General features: G+C 44.1%; 1 protein-coding gene across 2 annotated transcripts in view; it reads left to right on the forward strand.

Annotated features, from left to right (window-relative positions):
• The window catches only part of LOC137880566 (contactin-4-like), a 139,328-nt gene that overhangs the window by 54,407 nt on the left and 72,678 nt on the right, over window positions 1-12,243 (forward strand). For both annotated transcript variants that reach the window (XM_068721978.1, XM_068721979.1), the window contains exon 5: window positions 9,125-9,220. In XM_068721978.1, coding sequence (XP_068578079.1) covers window positions 9,125-9,220 — 96 coding nt within the window. The remainder of the gene's footprint in view (window positions 1-9,124; window positions 9,221-12,243) is intronic.

The raw sequence follows: 12,243 nt of genomic DNA on the forward strand, positions 1-12,243 counted from the left end.
AGGGGGCGACTCCTCTGGTTGTATAGACGTCTATGAGAAAATGACTCTACTTCTCTCTTGATTTATTCCCTCAGTAAACATTGTAAACATGAGTTCATGGTCTCAATCTCTAGCTTCAAGTCTTCTTAAATGCAGCATGATGTTCATTTAGTACATTATGTTCCCATTTAGAGTCAAATAGACCTTAAAGCAGGGTATGCTCGAGGGCGGGGCTACCTTGTGATTGACAGGTCGCTACCACGCCGTGGTACCTTTTGTGAAGGTAAAAGTATGTTGTTGTTTTCTTTTACTTTGTGTATTGTTTGATTGCTGCACGAACACTTTTTGAGTTGCTAGAATTGATCACTGTTGCTCAGCTATGGATTTACCTCTTCAGAACATGTCTGTGAATGACTTGTTTGTTCAGATTCTTTGTTTGTGCAAACAAAGAATCTGTTTCCGCCCCCAAGGGACGAACAAAGTATTCTGAATTGAATGGAATAATTGGGTTTGTGTTGCTTTTAAATTGCATTGTGTTACACTAACAGGTGTTTCAAATATTTGTGTCCAACCCCATTCATTTCAATGAGCCCAAAGCACACTGTGCACTTCAATAGCACAACTCCATGAAGTTGAATAAACATTGTAAAACGCTTAATATAATCACCCTTTCACGTGACTTTATCCTACAACAAAGCGTAAAAAGAGAACACACACACACACACACACACACACACACACACACACTATCCACCATCCACTTGAAGACAAAGAGCATCCTTAAGGAGTCGCAGGTTGTAATGAATCTGGCGGTCACGGTTGGACGGGCTCGTTGAAGTATGATAAGTCGCGCTGGCATTTGGAAAGCTCATGTGTCTGGGATGTGATCATCAGCCTAATCTGGATCATTGTTTGTAATGCCGGGCCCAGGTTTGCAATAATTAACGCTAATTGATCTAGATGGGGCATCGCGCTCAATCGCTCTGAGGTTATTAATCTTTGTTAGCCAGCCTCCCTGTTTTTTTTTTTTTTAAAATGACACCGTGGTCGTTTAGTGTGAGCTCGGGCGCAAAAACAAAAAAATCCCCCCAAAAAAACAACAGTTTTGAGTGAAAACCATAAAAAGAAGTTCCGTCCGCCGCCGTTCCTTTTTATGTGGCAAATTTAATGGATGCGTTATTGGAGACGTCCCTCGCAGGCAAACTGTGTGGTTTCATGTTTCCTTTTGAACTTGGAGAGCGAACATGTGCACAGCTGTGTGCACTCTGAGAAGCATGCCTTTGGTGGAGCCCCCCCCCCCCCCACGATGTCCAAACCCCGCATCTGAAATTATGCTTTTTCGGTCGCTCTCCTTCAGCTCTTTTCACAACAATGCTTCTTTTGCTCTTTTTTTTTTTTTTTTTCTCGTGTGGATGGATGGGGGATGTGGAGGGGTTAGGGTGGGGGGGTGTTGGATTTTGCCAGTATTGCGGCATGCTTTCAGCACGGGCGAGGCCACGTCCGTGGATTCTGGACAGGGACAATCATTGGCTTTAGTGAAGCAGACGTCCCCCACTTCACAAATCACAAGAGCTTTGATCTCAGCCAAAATAATGCCAAAAAGACTCTTCTTTTTTTTTTTTGGAATAAATTCAGTACCTTAGATGTCTCTTGCTCTTGTCCACTTTGTTCTATAGGCTCGTATTTTGGGGAGGCTTGGGTGCTTTTATCTAACCTTCTATCGCGCCTTCAGATGAAAGTAAGTGGTGGGGCCTGCTCAAAATAAAAAATAAAATAAACAAAAAAAAAAAGCTTCTGTTGCCATTTTGGAGTGGCCGGATTGTTTCGACAAGACAAAAAAACAACAACAATTGTCCTTGACTCCAGGACATGTTTGGATAAGAAAAGCCCGTCTTCCATATTTTTCTAGCGTCTTCCCGTAAAAAGGACCGACGTCGAAGCCAAAATGATTCATGCAACTAAAGGCGCCGAGGTGAGGAACGAGCTCCCGTCAGCGATCTCTGATGAGCAACGGCAGAACCAGAGATAAAGTCAATCGACAACAGGGAAGTCAATTAGCCGTGCTTCATTAATCGCCTCTGAGTGACAGTCAAGAGATAACCAGACGGCCAGTGTTCCTTGAAAAAGACGCGGAAAAGTAGCGATTTGTGAAATATGACAAGCTATAAAAACAAATGGCCTAATTTAAGCGCCGAGGCCAGATTGAACGCTACACACGTCATAAACCTCCAGGAAAGCGTCTTAAATTCAGATCCTCAGACGTCTTTGCTCTTCTCTCTCTCTCTTTTTTTTTTTTTCTTCTTCACTTTTACGAGTCGGTTACCACCCTGTCGACGTCGGACTTTTTTTTTTTTTTTCACAGCCCAGAAAATATAATTTGGAGGGACAGTGATTTGCAGAGTGAAAATGACTGCAGACAGGGAATTTCTCATCCCATCTACGGCACGGCACTCAGACGCTCAATTATTCCGGTGCGGAGATGGCGTCTTGTCTTTTTTTTTTTTTCCAGTAAAGAGCAGGGACAAACAAATTCGTAAATCAAAAGAGTGGATTTACATGTTATGAGCACTTTAATCCTGCTCCTTCTTTTCCCGCTTTGACGCCGTGTAAATAATTCACGCCTGATTTGCTGCACCGGACGCAAGAAAGAAAGGAAGGCACGATGGAGTTGAACTGACTTAGTGCGGTAGACGTAGTGACGGCACGCTCCTGTTGTCTTCACATCGGAGCCTCTGAATGACAAAGTATGCAGCTTTTTGCAGCACACTGTAGCACTGGTGGTTTATCATTTAACACAGAGGAATCAGGAATGACTGTTAAGTACTTCCAGAATTAGTCATCTTCAGTGTTATGTTGTTTAATGTCACCTTACAACAAATGTCAACTAATGTCAACATGCGGCCTACAAGGTTGTGCACGTCTGCGAGTAGTTTGACCACAGTGACATTTCTTAATTTTGTTCTTCTCACGAAGAGGTCAAACCACCCATATATTATTCAAGGAGGGAAGGAACGATGAGAGAGACTACTGTGAATTTCAAAACAATATCTTACAAAAAGTTTCTTTTGCCTTTTCTATGGTTCGGGTTTAGGAGAAGATGGATTGAGACAAATACAGAAGGGACGTACGGAAGTGGAAGTGGAAGTGGAAGTGGCGTACGGTAGTTCATTTTGACATCTGGTTTCACACGGGACAGGGACAGCTGTCTCCTGGTTTGGACCCAAACGTCCACCCCGACCCCTTATCTACGCGGACTTTGTCACTCTTTACACTACGTCACCTGTACTTACCATTACATGAATTACATACAAATTGATTGAGTGGGTTGAATTATGAATCATTACTTTTTGGGAGGTGAAGCTACGAACAGTGTGTGAGAACAGCCTCATTTACCTTTTTTACTATAATATTATAATTATGATAAAAAGCTTGATGTGAAGCCCTGGACCTCCTGTCTTAGTGTTGTTCACAGTGTTCTGCTGCACCAAACGACCTTCAGTTCATCTCTTAAAGTTTAGCGTCCTTCATTGTCACACACCTGAGCTCCTCCTACAGAAACACAAACGGACCATAATGGAACCCGCCGCGGAGCAGTGACTCCTTCTGTGACACCGGAGCACAAAACACCGGCGGTCACAATCGGCTCCTGGGGGCCAACGCTCCTCTCCTCTAACGCTCCTCTCCTCTAACGCTCCTCTCCTCCAACGCTCCTCTCCTCCAACGCTCCTCTCCTCCAACGCTCCTCTCCTCCAACGCTCCTCTCCTCCAACGCTCCTCTCCTCCAACGCTCCTCTCCTCTAACGCTCCTCTCCTCCAACGCTCCTCTCCTCCAACGCTCCTCTCCTCTAACGCTCCTCTCCTCCAACGCTCCTCTCCTCCAACGCTCCTCTCCTCTAACGCTCCTCTCCTCTAACGCTCCTCTCCTCCAACGCTCCTCTCCTCCTGTCCTCTAACGCTCCTCTCCTCCAACGCTCCTCTCCTCTAACGCTCCTCTCCTCCAACGCTCCTCTCCTCCAACGCTCCTCTCCTCCAACACTCCTCTCCTCCTCTCCTCCAACGCTCCTCTCCTCCAACGCTCCTCTCCTCTAACACTCCTCTCCTCCAACGCTCCTCTCCTCCTCTCCTCCAACGCTCCTCTCCTCCAACGCTCCTCTCCTCCAACGCTCCTCTCCTCCTCTCCTCTAACGCTCCTCTCCTCCAACGCTCCTCTCCTCCAACGCTCCTCTCCTCTAACGCTCCTCTCCTCCAATGCTCCTCTCCTCCAACGCTCCTCTCCTCCTCTCCTCTAACGCTCCTCTCCTCCAACGCTCCTCTCCTCCTCTCCTCCAACGCTCCTCTCCTCCAACGCTCCTCTCCTCCTCTCCTCCAACGCTCCTCTCCAACGCTCCTCTCCTCTAACGCTCCTCTCCTCCAACGCTCCTCTCCTCTAACGCTCCTCTCCTCTAACGCTCCTCTCCTCCAACGCTCCTCTGCCTCCACTTAATCATAACCACCATTAATAAATGGTAAATTGACAGTTAAGTAAACTTTAGCAAATGGTTCATTTACTGTTAACAAACAATGAAATCAGAATTAATCGTGTTTACAAAGTATGCTATCAATAAATTCTGTAAAATCAAATAATTAGTTCATAATTATTATATATTGTATCATGGCTGATAAGTGATGATAACAATTACATTCTGATCATATTAGTAAACTATTTAGGAACAGTTTATTGTTGCATATATTATAATATTTTACTATATTAAGGATTTTAAAGTGTAAGAAACATTACATAAAAAGATGGACCATAAACCAATTAGTAACCATTGCCAAAGTATTAACTATCTTAATAACGTTTATAGATGCTTTACAACTGATTTAATAACCGTTTAACAAGGTATTATAGTCATCAGTTGCGTCATTCAAATAACAATCATAGACACTTAATAAACCATTTATTAAAAAGTGTTGACGCTTTACAAATGATTTATTAACCATTTAACCAATTAAAACATTTATTAACTTTGACCAAATAATACAATATGTAAAATGTTATGAGTGCAACAATAAAATGTGAAAATAAAATGATCATTATTTATAATTTCATTGTTTTTTAATAGTAAAAGAACTATTGGCTGAAGTTTAATTAACTATCAATGTACTGTTTATTGAAAATGTTTATTCTAACATGTTATCTCATTTAAATTAACACAATCAATCGAGCGATACCCAGAAGACCGGAAGGTGTTTTGGACATGAAGGTGTTCCACAAATCGTCCCCCTCCTCGTCTTAAAAGTGACAAATGTACAAATGTCTCAACGAAGCTGAAACGAGACTTTTTGCGTCCGGTTCAGACACATCAACGTGAAGCGCCAAGTCTGCCATCAGTCTTTAGAAACAAATATCAGGGCGTCGGCTCCTTAATAGGGCTTAAGAGCCTCAAACAGCGGCGAGTTAAACTGTGCTCGTGGGTCAAGACGAGATTTATGTTTAAAGAAATAATCAAAGGCTGCTCCTTAATTGACTTGTCCTGCAGCCAATATGACACACATTAACTGACCTTATAGTCCTCTTCATAAATCAGTGAGCCCAATCATTTTTACATTTAGATCACTTGGAGCCGAACTAATCAGTAATCTCGTTTCAAAGTGGATCGGCTGCACTTTTGAGGGGGAGCAGGTCCGCCGAAGAGAGCGCTCGTGTCTGCACCGCTGCTCGCAGCGACTCCACAATATGCCGCGTATTACAGAGCAAGGTTAATTAAGGTTAATTAATCCCATTCGGAGAATATGTATGGATCAATTTGAGCACCACCTGTCTTCATGTATTAATTCGCTGTATGTCTACTCTTTAGTTAAAAGCGCAATTACGAAGGCACTTCGCCCTCGGGCGTCATAAATGCACAAAACGGAATACGGGAAGAAAAAAAAAAACTGAAAAATGCTAACTAAATGAGAATAAATTAAAAATGCACTTTAGACGTTGTTTAGTAGGAGTGGAAATAGACAACTAAGAGGACCTGATTGCTTTGCTAATTTAATAACGCTGCCATGTAACTGCAAATCCTCATAATTGATTCATGTCCTCTTGCTGTTGCTTTCAAATATCTGTACAGCCTTGTATTAAAGTGCTTCCAATAAGGACCCATTCGCCCCCCCCCCCCCCCCTTCGCCACAGTCATGCAGACATGAAGCCTCCATGATGTGACGTGTGAATTACCTTTTAACCCCCAGCTCCACCAGGATGTAAACCATTAGTGCGGCGAGTCGTTGGAAGCCGCTATTGTTTCCATCAATTGTCAAAATGAAAATGAGTTTGGTTTCGACGGTACTTCTGGCGTCAAAAAAAAACAAAACAAAAAAACCCCACACCAGGAATAGCTTTGTAGTGTTCAGTGGGTGTGTGTGTGTGTGTGGGGCGTGATGAATGAAAGGTAACCCGATTACCACCAGAGCTATTAAAACCCCTCATGTGTGACCCGCCACAGCAAACCCCTCTCTGCTTAGCAGCGGTCGCTGCAGATCGCCGTTTTTTTTGGCTCATGTTTGTTGGCGCCCGCGCCACTATTGATTTGAACCGTTCTTTTTTTTCCATAACGCGTTTAGGTCACGCAAGGCTACCATTTATTATTTGGAATATACAATTACTAGAGCTGGGTACAGTAATAGTCCTGATTCTTTTCATTTTCTCACTCTCTCAACTGTGTCTCCTCCAGAATGCAATTATTTGGCAGGTGAAACGGTGTTATGTCCTGCGTTACGTAGCGGCGCGCCTCACTTCACGTCGTCTTTAAAACCACGCAAAAAAAAGGAAATCAAAGCACACAAATAATATGTGTTGAGCGGGACACCGGGCCCTACTTGGATCTGACAGGGATGCAAACGAAGCCGGCGCTCCTGAGGCATTTTGGAGGCCGCTGTGTTTCCATCACACTGATGCGCTCACTTCCTTAAATTGGCATAAATTGGAAAATTCAAAGTTTTACACTTGGTGGAGAGACTGGAGATTATTGTGCATTCCACATAAGCGCAATGTCACCGGTTCAATTCCAGCCGAGGACCTTGGTGACATGTCATACGCTCCTTCTCTCCCCCCAAAAATAGAATATTATCATTGTTGGTTTGTTGTTTATTTCACATTTTGACATTGCCGATAAATTCCCTTAACGCACACTAACAATAACAAGCCTTTAGCTTCAGTGTGGACAATAACAAAAGTGTAACAACAATCATCTTTTGTTTGTTCAGCCACAAACATATTTTCTTTGTTGATTTGTTGAGTGCCTAGAGATCTGGAAGACCTTCATATTCATCTGTACATCTGTCCTGTTCATCTGCATTCATGTTCACACTCATGATATAGTCAACGTATCCTCGTTCACGTGAAATCCTACGAAAAGTTACTCATCGTGTTTTGTGTGTTTTCCTATGAAAGCCTGCAACCCGTGTCAATTTCCGCTTGTTACATGCATACGATCTTTTCTAAATAAACTTCCTGTCTTTACAGGAAACTCATCACATTACGGTCATTTAGCCGACGCTTTTATCCAAAGCAACTTACAATCCAGTATCTATCTACACAGATAGATACTGGAGCAATTTTGGGGTTAAGTGTCTTGCTCAAGGACACATTGACACGAGACTAGTGGAGCAGGAGCCGGGAATCGAACCACCGACCCTCTGATTGAAAGGCGACCCTGCTCTCCACTTAGCCCTGGACACCTCTTGATTAAGTTCAGGCAACAAGAGTACCTAGTTTAGGTTTATGTAAAGATCGTCATTTGGGTAAAACAAACCACTGAAGTGACACAAATATCACATTACGTTCATTTAGCCGACGCTTTTATCCAAAGCGACTTATAATTCAGTATCTATCTACACACCGTAGAAGCAGCTACGCGATTAAGTGTCTTGCTCAAGGACACGTTGACATGAGACTAGCGGAGCAGGAGCCGGGGATCAAACCGCCGACCCTCTGATTGGAAGGTGGCCCTGCTCTCCACTTAGCCACGGTCACCGTGACTTTTCCTTCACACGGGGAACTGTGTAACTATTGTTACAAACGCTGGATGAGAACAGCCCGATGTGGTTTAGACCGTTTTACAGCATGATTTTCTTTGATCATCCCATTTAATTCATAATATCAAGGTTATTATGTTGTTTATTGTGATCCTGTTGCACATTTTGCTTGACTTTCACATTTCCTTTTCAAATTCCTCTGATTCAACCGTGTGCACAGTTGTTTTCTTCTCCATCTTTTCACCATTCATTTGGACCTAGCTGTGCTTCTTCTCCGAAAAAAGAATATCCCCAACTTTTAAAACTTGTTAACCAATTATTGCCGTCTTCTTCCCAGTAAAGTCCCCACCGGGACCCTTTTTAATTCACTTCTTTCTGATACTTGTTTGCGCCATCACAGAGCGAGTGAGCCTTGGATATTCCACAACAGACACAGGCACACACACACACACACACACACACACACACACACACACACACACACACACACACACACACACACACACACACACACACACACACACACACACACACAAACAAACAAACAAACAAACAAACAAACAAACAAACAAACAAACAAACAAACAAACAAACAAACAAACAAACACACACACACACACACACGGGATGATTCGGCCAAAGGCTGTTTACCACCCAAAAAATGTTCCTCGCACTAGCGTGGATACACGGAGGCTACCGGCGTTCCTGCATTTGAATGTCATTTGTGTACGGAGGTGGCGCAGTGGTTCAGCGGTTTGCACTTGTGCCTCACACGCGGCGTGGGTTTGAACCTTGACCCTTCGGAGTTTACAAGAACTGTATTTATCAGGGTTCGACCTCAGTTCCTTCCCACAGTCTAAAAGAAATGTAGGCCGGCGACTTTCTGCTACCGCGCGAGTGTGCGGTGTGTTTATCCGTGTGAGCTCTATAATAAACTGGCATCCTGTTGCGAGTGTTTTCCCGCCCCGCCGCACACTGCTTTAGGCTCCGCACGCTGTGACCTTGAATGGGAGTAAGAAAAAAGTAGGGCAAGGGAGAAACAGTAATTTGTTGGTGACGACGCTCTCAGGTGTTTAAACCTCTGACTTGTGGGTTTATTTTACTTACTGCTGTGTGTTTCTTCTTGTTCTTGTTTCTTCAGACTTGGAAAACTTCAAGACTCACAGAAGAAGCTCCGTGTCAGTCCGAGACGGCCAAGGAGTGGTTCTGCTGTGCGGCCCTCCACCGCATTCTGGAGGTAAAACCCATTCGCCAAGCACAGGCCAAGCTGCTCGACAGAAAGCAAAAAAGGGAACGATATCCTTATGTTTGCCACGTGTTCGAATGGGTGTTTGTAATCTGAAGCTCTCACTCGCCGTATTCCTATTCACATATTATTCTGTGCATTTTCAAGTAGCGCATCAAAGCAGAAAAACAGTTTTTTTATGTCCGCTTGAGGTGGGGTTTTGCCTTCGATGAAAAAAAAAAAAAGGATGTCCCCAAAACTGCTAAAAGCGGCCAATACCAGCTGACATGAAAGAGTTCAAACTTGACCGGTTGAAGCTTATTCCTGAAGACCTCTCTCCATTTTTCTACTGCACACAAGTTTCATGGTCAAGCTGCCTTTTTGTTGTTTCCAGTTTGCAACCGTTACTTCTTCTGCTATTTACCAAATCACGCTGTAGACAAGTGTTTTCACTCCATGGAAACGCACCTAGATCGCATTTCTTTTTTTTTTTTTGCAACATTTTGAACAATTTGACAAATGCGGCTACCGTTGCTGTTGGGTCGGGGACGTTGGAGGTCCAGCTGGTTCGATGGCACCTTTTGATTTGGCAATCAAGACCTTGCATCCGGCGCCACGAGGGACTGAAGCGACGCCGCCATTGCTTGTGTGGCGTGATCAGCTTTGCTCGCAGGAGCCTACAGCTAATTCTGCTTTGATTAGGGCCTTTACTTCACTCCCTCGCTTCAATGTCAGCGGAATTAAAGTATTAAGCAGTCCTGTATATTCATCATTGTTTGCTCTCAACCTAAAGGCAGGCAATGCCCTGGATGAATTATATAAGGTATAATATTAACATACAAATAATATGCTAATTTGCTTCCTTGCCTAGAGTTAGATGAGGAGATTAGTAATCTCCTATCTGTTTTCAAATACTAAGAGTGAGCCAGGATTAACTTGGTTTAGCATACCTAAATGGACAGCTATTGGATGTGCCGTGTGGCCTGTATGAAGTGTCTGCGTCCAAAATCACTCACTCATTCACTCCTCCCTACTCACTGTCCAGGGAGTTCTACATAGAGGCTGGTGGACAGGAAGGAATTGAAGTTCCCCTTCGTAAACACTGACGCCGTGTTTGTGTCTAGGGCTTTTATTCTGAAAGGTGAGGATGAAAGGAGTGAAGCGGTATGCGCTGTTGACGTCTATGAGGGGCCGATAAGCACATATTTTACCAACTTTGTGCTTGTTTTGTTGCCGCGCTGCTCCCTCTCCTCTCGTCCGTCTGCCATTGTTCCTTCAGCGCAATGCATGATGGTACACAGTCCTCCGTTAGTGACCATCTGTAGACTACTTTTTCCTCAATGCATTATGGAATACTTTGAGTCCACTAGACAGGGTACGATAGTTCTCCCTATGCATTCGGACAGCACAACAGAGTATGGTGAGTAGGTGAGTCATTTCGGACACGGCCCTCGTTTTTCTGCAACATCTTTCATATTGTCTGTCTTAATTGCAGCAGATGTGTCCTTTCGTTGCTTCTTCTCTTCTCTCTTTGGATCATCCAAAGGCAACAGCTGCTGGAATTACATTCCCTCAATTGACAGCCACCGAACAGATTCACGCGCAGGTCCGCCGTGGTGAAAAGGCTGCTCGCCTGTAACTGATCGTAATTGTTCGGGGGCTCGTATCCTTTTGGGCTTTTTACCTGGCGAAAAAAAGCTTGGCAGGCTCCGCGGCAATCTGGCGACGTCAGATTTATTTGCGAGTGGTCGGGCTTAACGCGCCTGTACTCGATCGTTATCTGCGGCGTGAGCGGTCGCTTCGCCGACTGGTTTCGCATCTGACAATTTGTGCTGAGGTAATCCAATTAAGGTTTTGTTTCTTTTGACCAATGGGGAAATAATTCCAACATGACAGGCGTCTTCAGGCACATGAAAAGCCCCCTCAAGACACTTGTCTCCTCACTAATATACAGCGCCATTACAAGCTGTCAATTAGCAGTCTATTTCAGTGAGTTACATCTCTCAGCCGCACTAGAAGCTACTATCAGCGTGTCATTCAGCTGGATAAACCACTCGGTTCTTGTCGTGGTCCTTCTTGCTTTTGAGTAGATGCAGTAGACGGTGTTTCTGTGTGTGTGTGTGACTCCAATTTACGCTTGTTAGTCTTGCCCCAAAGCCCCGACATGAAACGGTTAAAATGTTGCTCTTGACATATGTTAAATCATGTCCGCCTCCATTTTTTTTTTTAAGACAAAAGGCACATGATAAAACTCTGGCACGAAGAGCAACCGTATTCAAAAGCAACACATTCAGCGTCGGTTGCATGTATCCACTTCCCTCACCAGGGGAAATGAAACAGTAAACAACAGACAGCATATCAACAGGCTTCGCCACGCCAGGCTGTTGGCACTAAGCACCCAACACAAATACACGTTCAGCCAAGCCGCCGGTTGGGTTTGTATTCAAACTGGCAAACAATGAAAAGCAATCAATCCGCAAAGGCAAAGACCTAAGTGTTTCGCCAGGACTGGTTCTCTTTGTTGACCCGACGTGTTGCTTTTCATCTAAAATGGCTCTTGCGCCCGCCTTTTTTTTTTTTAGCAGGGAATGCTGCCGGTAACCTGGCAACGCATGTTTGTTTCCTCCGCCGGAGAAATCAAAGGGATTGCCTTGAAAGCTTAGTCAGCAAATTGAAATTTAATTTCAGGTTTTGAATTAGTTTAAATTGACTTGTCCTGGAAAGGAAACGAGTGGCATGACATGCATTGAATAAGCGCACGTCCTCCTAAAACCCAATTATACGTGACGGCTCTCGCTGTGTGTTTACTGCTTGTGGATGACAGGCAGCGACCTGTAACTCGATGTCACAAATATGTTATTAGTGGTCAGTCGATCTGCATGATTTCTTTCTCTTCAGAAATGTCAGTGGCATGATACAAATGCTCTTTTTGCCCTTTAGAACGCACTTGATTGTTATAGTTTAAATGATATGAGGACCATGTTCCTTCATCCCCATGAAACACACACACACACACACACACACACACACACACA

This window comes from Cebidichthys violaceus, unplaced genomic scaffold (assembly GCF_023349555.1).
Source record: "Cebidichthys violaceus isolate CVI_PGR_0920_01 unplaced genomic scaffold, fCebVio1.0.p SCAF_29, whole genome shotgun sequence".
Classification (NCBI taxonomy): domain Eukaryota; kingdom Metazoa; phylum Chordata; class Actinopteri; order Perciformes; family Stichaeidae; genus Cebidichthys; species Cebidichthys violaceus.